The sequence below is a fragment of the Abramis brama genome, assembly GCF_963993115.1.
Source record: "Abramis brama genome assembly, chromosome: 13".
Lineage (NCBI taxonomy): Eukaryota > Metazoa > Chordata > Actinopteri > Cypriniformes > Leuciscidae > Abramis > Abramis brama.
Window position 1 is genome coordinate 7,985,767 of NC_139975.1, and position 17,748 is coordinate 8,003,514.

The following is a 17,748-nucleotide window of genomic DNA, read 5'->3' on the forward strand; positions in this document are numbered from 1 at the left end:
AACTGTTTGGCATTAGAATACATGTGACTTAACACTGATAGAACAATAGCTTTATTATGCGACAAGCCACTGTTTTTATTTTTCGAGGTGAGATTGTGAGTGTTTCTCCTCTTTATTTTGGGAAACTGTGCTTCTGTTCTCGTCACACGGGGGAATAGGCCGATTCTGTTATCAGATACAGTCATGGATAGGCAATACATCAGTTTACTCTTCTGGTGTGATATTAGCTATTAGCTCTTACCTGCAGTAAAGTTGTTTGTAACATTGAACTAAGTTTTTGTTGATTTGTTTGATTTTTATATTTATGATTTCATATGTATCCTGTTTTTTAAAGTAATAAAATGGGGGAAAAAATGACTGTTTCTTCAGTGTCAGCTGATCAGACAAGACTTTACACTGGGTTTTCACCAAATATAAAGACAAACTGGAGTGACAGAAAAAACAGTTTTATATTTATTATGTGCATGTTTTCGGGATAATATCATTTTGGTTTGTAAACTATGCGTGAGGCTGAGAATATATGCATGCATGTGTTATATACAGTAGCAGCACAATACAAAATCTTTAAACAAAAAACATAAAAGCATCAAATTTAAAAACAATTCTTTGCTGAAGGGGTTACATATACGCTACTGTTCAAAAGTTTGGGGTGTTTTAATTAAAGAAGTCTCTTATGCTCAACAAGGCTGCATTTATTTGATCAAAAACCACAGTAAAAAAACAAGTAATATTGTGAAATATTACAATTTATTACAACTATTTCCCATTTATTCCTGTGATGCAAAGCTGAATTTTCAGCATCATTACTCCAGTCTTCAGTGTGATTTGATGCTCAAGAAACATCTATTATCAATGTTGAATTCTTCGATTATTTGAGGAATTGAAAAAAAAAAAACAGCATTTATTTGAATTTTTATTTATTTAAAAAAATGTAACAAAGTAAAACTCTTTACTGTCGCTTTTCAATTTAATGCATCCTTGCTAAATTAAATTTATTTCTGTAAAATTTTGACCCGAATCTTCTGAACAGTGGCATAGATATGCATCTGTGCAAATATGTAGGGCCTGGAAATGCCCAATACTGAGGTCAGCTGCTGATCGACTCCTTCGTTCAAGCCATTTGTGCATTGTCATTGTCGCAAAATGAAATTGTCATGATTTACTCACCTTCATGTCATCCTGATAAAAGCTTTTTGGTTTGTTCTTCATGCAACCTATTATATGACTTTTGAAGACTTGGAATATAGTGCATATAGAGTTTATAGAATAGAGTTTTATGATTACTTGTATGGTGCTTTTTTGGACAGAATCCATCTCCATTCACTTTTACTAAATGGAAATGGCTGATCATATGAGTTTGGAACAAAATGAGGGTGAGTAACTGATGAGTTCTTTTTATGTAGTGTTTCTCATTCAGCATTCAAGGCGTTTGCACATGCATCAAGAGCTTATGTTTGACTACTCTATACCTCCTCTTCATCTTCACTAGCCAGGGTGTCCAGCTCTTTGTCTTTGCACCGGACGTGTTCAGCTTTGTATGCTTTCTGTAAGTTCTCCAGCTCTCTAATCTCAGCGCGGAGGTGTTCCAGATGCACGGCGCGACGGTTCCGTAGCAGCTTCATGGGAAGTGGGTTCATGTCATTGAAGGCAATGCTTGTCAGCTTTCTGTGAAAAAGGAAGATGAGGTGTATCGACATTATAAGAAAACTATACAGTAATGAACTAGCTGATATGTTTATTTCCTGCAGAAACATGTGATTTGGAAAGACTCTCCCAAAGCAAGCTTTTCTTTGTGTTTTTTTCAACTATGCCATCCATGCACTAAAAGCAGGAATGAGCAGGTGCACGGCAGACATGCAGAGTATCAGGGGCGCATGTTTAAAATAGCCACACCACAGACGCATCTGACCCATATTCTGTTTCTATTTGTGTTACTGCTGCTCAGACAGATGCAGGCTGCTTTATTTTACTATGACTCAATGAATTGTATATATATGGTGATGTCTGACTGTAGTGAAAAAAGCTACACTGTCACTGTCTACAATACCAGGAGCTCTTTTGAAATTAAATGGAAGAGAGAAAGAAACAGACTATCAGTTTCACTTCACTTATCCCGTAGTCTTCTGGACCGTAGGGGCACCACTGAAGACTTGGCAACCAGCTTCTTCCATTCCTCCCGGTTCTCTGCTTTCCGCACTGTCACTCAGCTCTAGACCTGTCCACTCTCTGATGTTGTCTTCCCATCTCTTCCTCTGTCTACCTCTTCGTCTGCTTCCCTGTACTGTGCCTTGCAATATTATGTGGGCAAGTCCTGATGATCTTGTGGCAGACTATATAGCTCTCTAATCTCAGATATATTAGAGAGCTCTCTCTCTCTCTCTCTCTCTCTCTCTCTCTATACACATATATATATATATATATATATATATATATATATATATATATATATATATATACACACACACACACACACACACATAGTTACTTACATAGTTAAATATATATATACATACATACACTACTGTGCAAAAGTCTTAGGCACATTAGTATTTTCACACAAAAATAGTTTTAAGTCAGTAATTTATATATTTTGCTGTTGTGTGTCAGTAGCAAATATCAGTTTACATTGCCAAACATTTTGACATTAATTGTAATAATCCAGTGAGATTTTTGTATGCACAATGAGCCTGAGAACAGCAGGTATGATCCTCACAGAGATCTATTGCAATTAATGGAAAAATGTATGTTTGGAAATGTAAACTGATATTTCCTACTGACACGTAAAACCATTTTTTTGGGGTGAAAATACTAGCGTGCCTAAGACTTTTGCACAGTACTATATATATATATATATATATATATATATATATATATATATATACATATACACACACACACATTAAAAACAACAAATGTAATGGTATGTCCTGTGTTAAAATTCATCCTTAAAAGATGTAACCATGAATACTGTTATATGATATAGTGTAAGGCTTTATGAATACATACATTTATTGTATAATGTCTTAATACCTTTAAAATGCATCAACTACAGAAAATATTACTATTCTAAGCTGTAAAAGAACTTCCGTTGCTGTACATTACTCTATATACACACTCAGTTTATAGTACTTTCTTCTCTATCCTTCATCTCACCTTCCATCTGCAATGGTGATGGGGAAGATGCGGAGATACTGGTACATTTCGACACTGTCTTGAATCTTTAAGATGTCTTCCTCTCTGTATTTGAAAAGAGCCAGTGCATATCGGAATATCACCTATGAAAAAGATGAATTGGGGATTTAGTCCACAAAACTATAGCAGAATGTTCCGCAGAGTATTCAGAAACATCAAACTATTATTAGTCTGTAATCTGTTCAGTAATTCTAGAGAAACCCAGTACTGATCCATACACTATTTCTAAGAATGCTCTGTCATAGATCCAAGGTACCTTGATGCCCTCATACAGGAAGGTGTCCCATACTTTAAACAGTATGCGGGAAGGCAGACTCTCAACGAACAGCACCAGGAACCATTCAACAGTGATGAGCGACACGTCTACTTTTAGCGCTTCCAGATGGGCTGTGAGTCGAGGTAGTTTCTCTGACATGAGGTCCTTTAGTACACGCTGGTCAGCCTGGATAGATGAGAAGAAGAAAGATGGGTGAAGAAGTGTGTGAGAGAGACAGTAAAATGAAGACGGACCATGGGGCATTTTGAGGAATATACATTACTGCTTTGAGATCAGTTTTTTGTTGTTATTGAAAAAAAGAAAGAAAAATTCAGCAAGGATGAATTACATTGACCCTAAATATTTTTACATTGTTATAAAAAAAATTAAATAAATGCTGTTCTTTTGAACTTTGTTCATTCATTCATTCATTCAAAAAAAAAAAAACATTTAAGAAGCAAACTGTTTTCAATCGTTTTTTCAACATTGATAATAATTAGAAATGTTTCTTGAGCATCAAATCAGCATATTAGAATGAATGATCTGTGACTGAAGATTGGAGTAATGATGCTTAAAATTCAGCTTGTCATCACAGAAAAATAAAATAAAAATTAAACTTAAAATATAAAACAGTTGATTCAAATTGCCATAATATTACAGAAAATTACTGGTTTTACATCAAGTTAGGATTAAGTATTAAAGTAAAACAAGCGCATTTTAAGATTCACAAAGATATTTAAGATTTTCCAAGTTCTCACCTGACAGCCCAGCAGGTCTTTAGTGTAGTAGTTGTGAGGCATGATGTACTCCACAACCACTACCAGACACCAGAAGGCATCTTCCTCATCCTGCAGTACCAGCAGAGCGATGGCCGCCAGTCTGAACACAGTGACATAGATGCTGGTATTTACCTTTCTTTTTGCATAGAGGTGTCATGATAAACCTACCCCTAATCTGATGAGCCTGTAAAATGCCCTCTTCAGCAAGTTGTTGATCAACAAATGACCACTAGATGTCAGTATATAACATGACATGGTCAATATAAGGTCAGCATGATGTTAGTACTAAATAGCTAGTTGGCACTCAGTGTTCAGCATGGCAGACAAGACAACAAACATTTTATATGTAGATGGGGTGTTAAAGAGGTGTAATCAATTATGACATTAAATGTAAAATTAAGCACGTAAAAAAGCCTTTTCTTTTTATAAATGTATAGACATTTTTAAGTAAATCTGGCACTTTTTGGTTTAGTAACGTGTTATACACATTTCCCCATTTATTTAAATTTTTAGTGGCCAACATTCAGCTAAGAAATTGGCTCTGCACCAATTACCAGTTGTCGCTTGGATTGTGATTACCTGTTGAGTCCCTGCACGTAGCCGATGGTGGGGTTTTGCCATGAGAACGCTTGCAGAACTCTCTCCAGCTTCTGAATCAAGGGGCTCGAAGGAGGGGAAAAGTATTGATTGGTGGTCAACGTACGTTCCAGGTCCAGCTGTATCTGTCTGGGCACCAGGTGAGGTGAGGTTCTGCTCTTCTCGCACAGCTCCTGATAGCGGTCGGGATGACGCTCTCTTAACGTCTTGGTTCTAGTCTGTATCATAAAACGCCAAACCCTCACGCGGTACTCGCGTGGCAAGCCTGTCCGGAGTAGACCCTTCAATTCTGTTGATGAAGAGAGTTCAGCTTCAGGACGTCCGAACAGGAGCTGAGCGCAACGAGCCAACAGCGGCCCATCGCATTCCTCGTTATTCAGCAGGTTTTGGGATCGGATCTCCAGGGCCTGGATCTTAGCAAGGAGCTTCAGGTCCTCAACTTTGTAGTCTACCGCGATCCTAAATCCATATTCATCGTACTCACTGTAGAATGTTGGGAATTGTTATTGTACATTTATATGGCAAACTGTTGACTGTTTCCTCTAATACATGTTATTTAATTGAAGCTCCTTCTTCTTCTACTTTCTTTTAGCAGGGGCCTTATCTAAGCAACAACTGAGCTATTTCTTTGTAAATCTCAGTATGTCTATGAACCTGGGTCATTTATTTCCATCTAAGTCTGGAATGGTTTACTATTCCAAGTGTGAATGAGAATTGAGAGCTCCAAAGAAGATATGAACGGGTGAACTAATGGGACTGTGTACCTGATGGGGTTTATTTTGATGGCTGCTTTCAGGTCTGCCTGAACTGCATCTTTAAGCACCTTCTTGATTGCTTCCCTCAGCTCCGGATTCAATTCCTCACTCTCCTGGAGTTTCTGGAGGATTCCCAAATATCTGCTTTCCATCTGACAGTTATTGGCCTCTAAAACAGCACACTGACACACACACATAGTAAAGCTATAGTAAACATGGTTTCAAACACTTTTTTTAGTGACATTTACCAAACAATCATGTCGCAAGATTCATTTTCTAAAAATGGAATTTCCCTTAAAGTACACTCTAACACTCTCAGTTCATAAAGACCTATTCAGTGTTCAGATGAAGAGGTTAGCCAAGCAGAACAAAGTGTAAAGACGTCTTTAAAGCACAGCAGCAAGAAAATATGCCTGTTTTGGTGCAAGAAAACTTGACAGAAAAAAATTCACCTTTACTATCAGACTTTGCTCCTGTTCTGAACTTTTTCTCCAAAGAGTCGTCAGCTGGTAGATCTCAGAGTTTAGGTACTGGTTCTGGGTTTTATATGCTTTCAAATCATCCTGAAATAGAGATATGATCATGATTGTGTTTACAGTAGAGCTGTAATCATGCTTGGCACAGCCATTTCAGAATCGGACAAACTATTCATAAATAATGCCTTCAGAAATCATTCTAATATGATTCTTTGATGAATATAAAGTAAAAAACAAACAAAAAGTCTTTCCTGTCACTTTTGATCAACTGAATGCATCCTTGATGAATAAAAGTATTAATTTCTTCAAAAAAAACAACAACAACTTACTGACCTCAAAATTTTGAATGGTAGTCATGACTGCAAATCATAATGGCGAAAATAATTCTGCTTAATATTTTTGTGAAAACCATAATACATTTTTTTTCAAGAACATTTGATGAATAGAAAGATCAAAATAGAAAACTTTTGTTACATTGTAAATGTCTTAACTGTCACTTATATATGTGTGTAAATGAAAAAAAATATATATATTTACTATATTTTTATATATAGTAAATATATTAAAAAGTTTATTTTCTCACTTTCAAATGCACATTCTCCAGTGTTAGCTGTTTGAAGGTCTCAGTTTCTAGCCCATTGGTGCAATGCTGGTCTTCCCCACAGGCTGCTAACTTCTCAGATAGCTTCAGTATCACTTCCTGTTTGGCCTGGTTCTTGTGCATCAGGAGCTGGACACTCTCTTGGAGTTCAGCGATATGAGAGTCCCTCTGGTTCAGATCCCTCCGTAGGATCTCGTTCTCCTGCTGCAGGGACTCCAGATGGTTTCTCAGTTCGGCTGCACGCCGTTCACCGTGTCTGAGGAGCTCCAAGCGCTCCTGCTCTCCCTCCGCAGCTAGAAACTGAGCACAGGTTCGTTTCTCCAGCTGAGCATCTTCCAGCACTTTATGTAACAGCAACACCAACTCCTGACAAATGATACATATGCAGCTTTTAGTAGATTATATGAGTAATAAATAATCCAGCAGGAAGATGAAGGTGGTGGTTAATGTCCTCACTTTACCTTCTGTGCTTTGACCTCTTCAGCCAGGGAAAGTTTTTCATGTTGAAGTTGAGATCTGTCTAGTTCTAGAGGTTGGAACTTTTCTTTGCAACTCTTACTGGATTGTGACACTGTGGATAGACGATTTTTTTGCAGGTCCACACGCCTGGCATTAGAAGGGGATTCTGGGGTTTGAGAAGATCCGGGTGTGGGAACTGATAAAGCTAAGGAGGAAGGTGATCATGAGCATTTACATTTAAAACAATTGTTTATTTTATTTTTTCTGGTGAGAAAGTAGTAGCGCTTACTGTGTGTCTTAGATGAGGGTGTTTTTTGGGTGTCATTTTGGTCGTCAATATGGAAAACACTTTGTCTAATTTCCTGTGACTGCCGGTTACGGAAACTGTGCATTGTGTTCCTGTTAATCAAACACAGAGACACCTCTGAAGAAATTACTCACAATAACAACTACATTTTTTTGAAGAAAAAGGCCAGTGTAAACATTGCAACATGAAGCTAAGCGTGTTGTGGATGGTTGCCAGGGCATTGTTATGTGGTTGCTAAGGTGTTCTAAGTCTGGTTACAAGGATGTTATTAGGTAGTTTTTATGGTGCTCTGGGTGGTTGTTTACTGGATCAAATTAACAGAGCCCACTCAAGTATCTAGATACAGCTTGGATCCCTCCAATTTCAGTCTGAAGGGTTTCATTGCCAATTTAATCAACCATCTGGTGACATTTGTAAGTCAAATAACTTAAAAAAAGTAAAAGCAAAAACCTCATGATTTGGATCATGTCCATAGCACAGTTGGTGCAGGACAAGTTGTGCTGAAGTTTAATACTTATGATTGGTAAGTTTCAATATCAATACTAAGTAAGAGCAATAGTAAAAGATTGCCTTAGAATTTATTCAGATTCATTTATTAACATCCTCCTTTGTGGGTATATTATGTGATCAATTTAATGATTTTTGACATTTCAGATGATGATGAAACAGTGTTTGTCATGATGTGTTTTATTCAGACATAGAAGCAACTTACCACATCCTTATTGAGACAGACGTGAAACTACAATTACTTCCTAATCTCATATTAGATAGACTATACGTTGCAGTGCCTACATAATTCAGCCACCAAACAAGCAGAGGTGGACAAAGTACACAACTTCCTTAATTGAGCGAAAGTACAGATACTACTGGTCAAATATTACTCCGTTACAAGTAAAAGTTGTAAAGAGCGATTTTTACTTAAGTAAAAGTGCAGAAGTGCTTGTTTATAAAAGTACTTAAGTATCAAAAGTATATAAAAGTAAATGTCAATGCATTGTTTTATTATTGTTGCACTGTTGTATGTAATACTTACAGTACCTTATGCCTCTGAATCTATGCCTGCCTACCTACCCTCATATCAATATCAAATGTATTTCTAGAACACAGTTCCAGTAGTAGGATTGAATGTGAGATTGAATAAGTGCACTCAATAACGTCCACGATGGTTTCGGACACCCAAAGGGCTGTTCCCTCAAATACTGCCCTATTTAAAGTGTTTTGGCTTTTAGAATGAATATGTTAGCCTTACTGTTATCTATAAAGCTAGTCCAAAACAATGACAAAATTCACATTTAGAAGACCAAACCCAACGTTGAAAATGAAAATCAGGTTCTGACGTCAACCCGACATTCATTTCCAACGAAAATGCAACCCCTGCAACCAAAATCATCCCCTGACTGATGTTACTACTTTCTACTCAAGGACCTTGACAGAATTGTAGTGGAGTAAAAAGTAAGATATTTGTATTTCCAATGTAGTGAAGTTTAAGTAAAAAGTTTCCAGAAAAAATAATACTCAGGTAAAGTACAGATACTCAAAAAGTGTAAATGTACTTTGTTACTGTCCACTCTCATATAAAATGTCAGGAAGCGTATGTGTGTGACAGAGTAATGATAACTTCCCTAAAATAATCATTCTTGAGAAATTTAGATAACACCGCTTACTTGGTGCTGACGCAGATTTTCAGTGTGATGCATTTTTAATTTTACCCTAAAAATATGCCATGATGCCAGTGTCCATTTTGTGAATTTGGCAGAGAAAACATAAGTACTCACTGCAGCTCAATTAGCGGATGTTTGATTGACATATTGAGGGGGTTGTTTAATCCTGGTGCGGGCAGACTGGCAGCTTCTTCACCCACCAGGCCAGAAGGAGTCTTCACCATGGGCAAGAAGTTAGCTGTGTAAAAGAAAGCAGAAAGTATGTTCAACAAACCCATTGTGTTAAATACATCTGATAGTCCAGTATAACTGTCACGTGTGGTTGAAGCAGATGAGGGAGTAGGATCCATTTGCAGTATTTCTTTATTACACAAACTCAGACTACACAAACGTAAACTCAGACTCAGGAAACAAGGCGCAGGAACAGAACAACCAGCAAACAAACATTAAGGATTGACAAAGACTGAACTAGACACACAGGCTTAAATACAAGGGCAAACAAGCTAAACAAGATAACAAGGGGGTGTGGTTAATAGGAAGCACCTTTGAAGACTAATAAACATAACTGGGAGCTGCTAAACATGAAACAAGACAGAAACACAGACTAGACTTATGACAATAACAAGATGCTTTCAGAAAATGAAACTTGTTTTTTATTTGTTTTGTAAGAAATTCTTTCTTTCATGTTTTCGAAAGAAGTCTCATACTCAATAAGGCTGCATTTATTTGATCAAAAACAGTAATTTTGTGAAATATTATTACAATTTAACACAACTGTTTCCTATTTCAATTATTTGAAAATGTAATTTATTTCTGTAATGCAAAACTGAATTTTCAGCATCATTACTCCAGTCTTCAGTGCCACATGATCCTTCAGAAATCATTCTAATATGCTGATTTGCTGCTTAAAACATTTCTTGTTATTACCAACTGTTGAAAATAGTTGTGCTGCTTAAATGAACACGCAACTTTTTGGGACTTTAGCTTATTCACCGTATCCCCCAGAGTTAGATAAGATAAATAGGAAAATGTTGGCGTTATTTTGTCACTTATTGGGAGCAGTATGCTAGCTGGAGCCGTTTACCTCCAGTCTTTGTGCTAAGCTAGGCTAGCGGTGGGTGCGTCAGACAGAGTTACGGCACGCACGGAGATGAAAAGGGTATGTAAGGACTCATCTAACTCTGGGGGATACGGTGAATAAGCTAAATTCCCCAAAAGTCGGCGTGTTCCTTTAATATCTTTATGGAAACTGTGATATTCTGCTCTTTCTTGCTCCACCTAGTTCTTTTCTAATGACACAACCACACATTCTTGTACATTTACATGGTGAGGTACAAGTCTCAGCATGCCTGAAATTCCTGATAATAAAAGAAGTGCTGTTTAAAAGATCCATATGCTAACCATAGCTAGCACAGAGTGAAACAAACAAATATTATTTCAGTCTCTGAGAATATTTTTAGGTTATATTTGGCTGGTGGTGCAATATTTTGGATTTTCTACAGATTCAGCTGCTCAGACATTCATTTCCTGCATTTGACTCTCATCCCACAGCTGTTTCCTAATGCCTGGATTTCAGAGCTTGAGGTTGGAAGGGGGTGTCTGTGTAAAAGGAATGAAAGTGCTTTTAGCACAATGACAAGCCAAACCCTACTTGTATTCCTGGAAATAATGCATTTAAGCATTGTAAATTAGAAGAGATGGAGATAAGAAGAGAAGAGAGCAATTTGCAATATTAATAAGTCATATAGCAGATATACATTTAAAAGCAATTTTCCATTAAATTACTGCTGTCACACATCTACTGTAAATCCCAAAAGGTTTCTGTGCCTCATAAATCTGTTTAAATTAAATGTCAGACTATAACATATAACATATTTTTTGATTAATTTAAATGTTAGTACATAGTAGTTAAAGACACTTAATGTAAAGCTAGACCACTTTTATTTTTATACTTTCAGTTTTCATTTTAATTGTAACTTTAGTATATTTTGTTATGTGCTTCTGTCATTTATTATTTCATTATTTATATTTACATATTAATATTTACATATTAATTTATAAATTCTTTTTCTTTATATTTTCTTTGATTTATTCTTTATATTTTATATATTAATTTACATTTTATTCTATTTCTGCCTTATTTCAATAAATGCTAATGAAATCGTTTTAGTTAAAAATAACAACATTCCAGCAAATATGCCAAAAAGCTAATTTGCATATGAATATGTTATAAGTTTGTTATATGTATATGTAATATGTTATATGTTATAAGTTTCACTGGGGTTTTCACACAGCTCTATATTTTTGTAACTCAAGATGTACTAACGTTTCTGGTAATACTTTATAATAAGTATATAAACTATATTTGTGTCATGAATTAGGCCTACTGATCTGCGAAAGCATAGAAATAGAAAAGGTTTCTCTCACAGATGAGAGTGGATAATGGCTTTTTGCTCAGTCATTTAAGTGTCTCCTCTTAGGTTAAGTGCACATGGAAACTGAGCTCAGAAGTCATTTTGTGTTCAGCTCACTTCAAACCCCAGATTGTTAGCTAAGTGCCATGCAGCCCTGATATTGTCTGCAGTGCAAACCAGAGTAAGTTGCATAGCTGTCCTGCGACATAGTGAATAAGATGGATATCAACATCCATCCAACCATTTTCCAGAATTACTAAACGTTTAAAACATGCAGATGATTAACATTTCCTTTCCCGTCACACCCTCCTGCTGTGACAGATAACAGAATGAGTAGATCTGCCAGACATAGTTGACATGCACAAACATAGTTGGAGACTGTATGAGTCCTGGTTAGCATTCTACAAATAAGCCCCTTGGGCAAATGATGACTAAACTAAAACAATGCAACCAGCTGAGTAAAGTGCTATCTGACTGGTCGCTCTCAGCTGCTCCCCTTGTGCTAATCTTGTGCTTTCCTCCCTCTATACTTGGCTTTTCCTTTATCTGTCTCTGGCCTGTGCTCATGCTCAGAGCCTATGGTTTAGTAACATTGTTTAGAAACAATTGGGATGTTATCTTGAACACCAAATATAGGTAGCATTTAGTAACATATAATAGACCCAGATTATCATCTTACTGAAGGATTTATAATAGTTTGAAGGTGAAGAAAAGTTAAGCCAGTTAAAACATTATTTTGATGCACAGATTCCAAGCATTCTGTTCTGACTGGGCTGATCTTTCACTTTCTATTAACTTAGTATCACATGACTGGCCAAACTAGACTTTCCTTTGAAAAACGAAGTAAATTCTCCCTCAGATCATATTTCATAGTGTAATTTCCAAGGTGTAGTAACTGCTATTTAAATTTAACTGTTTTAAAATAAATGAGGAATTCTAGGTTTCGTATTGTCTTCCTCTTACCAGGGCAGTTTGCTGATGGAATGCTTTCCACAGTTAGGTTGTCTGGTCTTGGCATGGACTGATGTTCAGCATGCTGCTCCCTGAATAGGGCACGTTTCAACTGCAGCTGTTGCAACCAGTACATCTGGGTATCCCTGTTAGCGGCCTGAAAACAGAATGATGTTTGAAGACACACTGTTTGGGCCGGTTGCATAAACCTCTAAGACTCTAAGTCTTTACAAGTTACACATACATTTATTTTCTTTAAGACTGTTCACAGCTTTTTTAAATCAGTTAAACGTAGATTAGCCTAATTTGATATCGAAAACCAAGACTAACTGCTAGTGGGTCACACTAGAACTTAAGACACTGACATAAAACATAATGGCTGTGTTTATGCAACCGGTCACTATTAAGAGGAAGTTTTCTAAAGCAATGTTGTCTTACTCAAGATGCTCATCCGTTATTCCTCCACACTTAACCCCAATGTTAAATAATCAAATGCGGAGGAGAGACCCTATATCAGGGGTGCCCAATCCTGCTCCTGGCGATCGACTGTCCTGCACAGTTCATCTCCAACCCTAATCAAACACACCTGCCTTTAATTTTCAAGTGATCCTGCCCTGCTCTGAAGACCTTAATTGGTTGCTTCAGGTGTGTTTGATTAGGGTTGGAGATGAACTGTGCAGGACAGTCGATCGCCAGGAGCAGGATTGGGCACCCCTGCCCTATATGGAAGTACCACATTATTTAATATTCTGGCAGGCCATATTTTAAAGGAATCACTCTGCCCAAGTAGCAGTGCTTCGCCTTCTGAGAATATAGTTCCTAGTATATATACGGTTAGACGATGGCTGTGTCTCATGTGACCTTGTTATTTGTACACGCTGTGACTATACACATCACAACATGTAAATAGGAAAATGTTGGCATTATTTTGTCATTATTGGGAGCAGTATGCTAGCTGGAGCCATTTATCTCCAGTCTTTGTGCTAAGCTAGGCTAGCGGCGGGTGCGTCAGACAGAGTTACGGCACGCACGGAGATGAGAAGGGTATGTATGGACTCATCTAACTCTAGGGGATACGGTGAATAAGCTAAAGTCCCAAAAAGTCGGCGTGTTCCTTTAAAGATTTAAAAAATAAAATTCTGTTCAGAACACACTTTATCAAGGTATGTACAGCAAGCAGCCTTTTCTCTCTGACCTAGTTTCAGCACAATTGATACTCAAGAATGTGATGTGTAAGGACTGTCTGACTTGTTACTGATAACAAGCTTTTTGGAGACAAGAAAGAAAGAAACAGAAAGTAATAATATTAAGTAAGGCTTTATATTCATCCCTCATTTGTACGCCTGAAGCTTGTTATTTGAACAGCAACTGACCTTTAGAATCTCCAATGTTTTAAATCATGAACTGTCATTAGACAATGGTTTCACTTTTGTTTTTTTGTTTTTTATTTCTTTCATTTTAGTCCAATAGATGTTTTATGAACATTCCCAAGTCCTTAACCTAATAACATTTTATATTTAACAGAAGATAGAACAAATGAAAGGCATTGACATTTATTCATTATTTTCACAACCACATATTCCATATTCCAATTTCATATTATTTTCCCCCCTGTATAGTTGCCATGTTCTTCTCATTGATTTGATCTCAATTACCATCCCATCCCAAGCAGCTCATCCCCCTTTTTTTGCTTCAAAAATTACAGTTTATGGAAGCCTGTTATTTCAAACCAAACCATATGATAACATTACCTTGAGAATGAAAGTGCGCTCTGGTGTCTGTATATGAAAGGTTCCCTCCTCTCCCTGCAACGGGTAACTGAACGTGGCCCGAGACAGATCCGCCTTACCCAGAGGATTGATATCCTGTGCCATGCGGTAGTAAAACAGCTGACAGCTCTTCTCCTCGTAGGCAAACCAACGGGACTTCCAGGCTTTGAGAGGTCCACCCTGCTTGTTGAGGTAGCCACATAGTTTACTGCCGGACTGAACGGGTGTCCTTCTGAAGGTGGCAGAGGTCCCATCAGGCTGAGCAGTGTGGATATTGGTGTCCTCTTTAGCCTGTGCCCCATCTGACTGACCCAAACTCTGCTGTTGGTTCTCCTCAGCGCCGACACACTCATCCACAGGAGATACGTACATGTCTGGTGGTGGAGGTAGAGTGCTGGAGCTTCCCTTGCTCTCCATCTGCTTATCTCAACAAAGAGAATCAGTGACATCAGACAAAATGTTGTCCAAGTAATTAAATTATGTCCATCAGCATAGCCACACCAGAAGAATATGATCAAATAGAGCTTCAGTAAAATATATGCATACTATACTAATACACTAAACCGGGGTAGGCAAGTTTGGTCCTAGAGAGCCTTAGTGATCCTGAAGAAGACATTGATTAACTTGTTTAGGTGTGTCTCTGCAAGACAGCGGCTCTCTAGGACCGAACTTGCCTACCCCTAAAGAGTAAGATGTCCGCTTAGGAACAATGTGCATTAAGTGCATTTACTATTAAATTAAACATATTTAGAAGTTTAGCATGTGCTGGATGTTAATATATCAGCCTATATTTTATTAAGGGAAATACATAGAAACATGTGCTAATCTATCTATAAATTACAGGAACGTCTGTCTGTCTGTGTGTGTGTCTGTCTGTGTGTCTGTCTGTCTGTGTGTGTCTGTTAACCACATATCTCTTGAACCGTTAGTCCGATGGATTTCAAACTTGACAGGTGTCTCGCTATGGGCACGAGTAAGTGCAGTGCCAAGTTTGACGTTGTTTGGATGAGAAATGCTAAAGATATCGTTAAATATATCATTTTTAAAAGGTTGTGGTTTAAAAATAAACATTCTGACATAAACACTCTGTCAGCTACACTGTTTACTTCTGAATATTATAGTTTGGTTCCTTCTGAATATTATAGTTTTCTTTACCAAGAAACCAACAATTACTAGTAAAAACACACACAAAAACTGATTTTGCACGGGCACTTTGCACCGCTCCCTGAATCGACGGATGTGGATGTAATTCATATTCATTTGTGGATGTAAACTGAATCTGTAAGTCAGCTATGCTGTTTAGTGTTTACTTCTGAATATTATATTTAATTCTGGTGCGCTTAACGTTATCGCTACTGTGTAATAGTAGCCTATGCTATTCACCAACTAAACATATCCTATTCAATGCGATCACAGTCTCTTTCACGGGCATCATTTGTAGTTGCCTATTCACAAGCTGTTTGCTCAAGCATAAGCGTTTTCTTAAATATATCGGTAAAAGAAGCACTTAGAAGGTTGTGGTTTAAAAATAAACATTCTGACATAAACACTCTGTCAGCTACACTGTTTACTTCTGAATATTATATTTTATTCACAGCCATCATTTGTAGTAACCTAGCCTGCTCCCTGAATTCAATGCGTTCACAAGTCTCTTTCACGGGCACCAAACCAACAATTACTAAAAACACACACAAAAACTGATTTTGCACGGGCATTTTGCACTAGTTTAGTACTAATAGCACAAAATGTAAAATTATTTTTTTTATTATTATTATTATATCTTACCCCACTGTTGTCATTTATAGATTCTTATTAATATATACTTCAAATATATATAAAGAGATTTTCACATATGCATATGTTTAATTGCCAATATTATCATTGAAGATGTCATAATAGCAAGACAAATTGAAATTAAATCACTTACCTTAGTCTATAGTCTATAAGTTTTAATGAATTGCAAAGATGTCTGAAATGTACATCCAAGCATGGAATTTAATAATAACAACCCCCATTAATTACAAAATCTTTTTACTTCAAAATAAAAACAATATTTTTCTCCATAAATCTAAAAACATTAATGTGTCCATGAGTCCCTAATTAATACATAGACACAAAAAACGTTGATATTCAACATAATTCAATGTCACAGATCACTATTTTCCAAAGACAAAATAAATTAGATCAAATAACCATAAAACTGACTGAGTAAATCTTACAAATTTTTCTATGTATGGTCAAGGGAAAATATTAATGCGAGGAGGTCATCTTGGGACATCTTACCCCATCTTATCCTACTTCGAAATAATTATACATTTTAAAAAAGCATGGAGAATTGTTCGTCATACAAAATACCAGTGTCAAACGAATTGCACAATACAGTATACACAGCTAGGCTATCTCATTTCAGTTTCAACCTAAACAGATTTCACAATTAAATATTACCAGCATTTATATACAACTCTCGGTAAAGTAGCCTGTGTTAATAATGTATTAACAAACATTATGCTTCATATCAGTAAACCACATTAATATAGCAAATTATTTTAATGTACATTAATAGACTGTTAAACATTATATAATGTATTTTAATATTATTAATGAAACAATATATGGAAATGGCAACCCAGTCGTATCTTAGTCAACACCTGAGGTAGTTACACGCGCCCATTCGCGCTGTCAGTCGGAATAAATAAACTGAAACAAAACACACACTAACATATTACCCAACAATTGATAATATTCACCAACCTTGTCTTTAAAAAGCTTAAAGGTTCTTTAGTCCATGTGTTTGTCCAGGGCGCGTCTATATGGCACTATAGATAAACAACTCGCACACTGCAACACTTCCTTCGTGAATGATTCATATTTCTCAAAGAGAGTTCCAGCATTAAGGAAATCAGGAAATGACACACATCAGAATGATGTAAATGTAAATGTCGGTCGTATTGCAGACGTTAGGCAGGCGTGTCATGAGGCAATAGCATCCGCCTTCATACACTGATTTGAAGCACTGCTCCTTTCAGTCCAGGCGTTTTAGGAAAAAAGGGTGAACAAATTGCAACAGAATCAAACTCAACTGATTTTGTATCCTCCATATGTCCCGAGTAAGGAAAAGTATATACGGGAGAATGACCGATGTAAGACTTTAAATACAATGTTGTTTGTTTTGTACATAAAATACTATATATAATTTTACTCCAACCATGTCCGTCCGACTCGTAAACGAATCGGTTTGGTCGGATCTTTTCATATTTTTAATGAATCATTTGAACCGGTTCACAAAACCGCCTTTCAATCATGTACAATTAATAATTAATATCCAATTAATCAACCAATAAGTGATCTCATCGTAAGAGCATTTATATTTACGCCTTGAATGAATGACAGTTTTATCAATATTTATTCACAAACACACACATGATGCAATAGGCCTACGTTTGCAGCCAAAATAAATAAATTAATTTTAGTATTGTTTAATAATTTAATGGAAATGGAAACTGTATTATTTACTAAGATTAATCATGGCTT

General features: G+C 36.6%; 1 protein-coding gene across 2 annotated transcripts; it reads right to left on the reverse strand.

Annotated features, from left to right (window-relative positions):
- Positions 1–430: 430 nt before the first annotated feature.
- Positions 431–17,219, reverse strand: tbc1d2 (TBC1 domain family, member 2). 2 transcript variants are annotated; one of them, XM_084133590.1, is made up of 14 exons: positions 16,969–17,219; positions 14,200–14,637; positions 12,461–12,605; positions 9,198–9,321; positions 7,405–7,514; positions 7,118–7,320; positions 6,639–7,022; positions 6,032–6,142; positions 5,589–5,761; positions 4,807–5,307; positions 4,207–4,327; positions 3,449–3,634; positions 3,154–3,275; positions 431–1,665 (listed from the first exon to the last, which is right to left on the reverse strand). In XM_084133590.1, the coding sequence occupies exons 2-14, from the start codon at positions 14,632–14,634 to the stop codon at positions 1,464–1,466; spliced, it is 2,817 nt and encodes a 938-aa protein (XP_083989716.1). In that variant the 5' UTR covers positions 14,635–14,637; positions 16,969–17,219; the 3' UTR covers positions 431–1,463. The 2 variants fall into 2 exon arrangements, with proteins under 2 accessions (XP_083989716.1, XP_083989717.1); XM_084133591.1 differs by having other exon boundaries at positions 14,200–14,634; positions 16,969–17,118.
- Between the last annotated feature and the right edge of the window lie 529 nt (positions 17,220–17,748).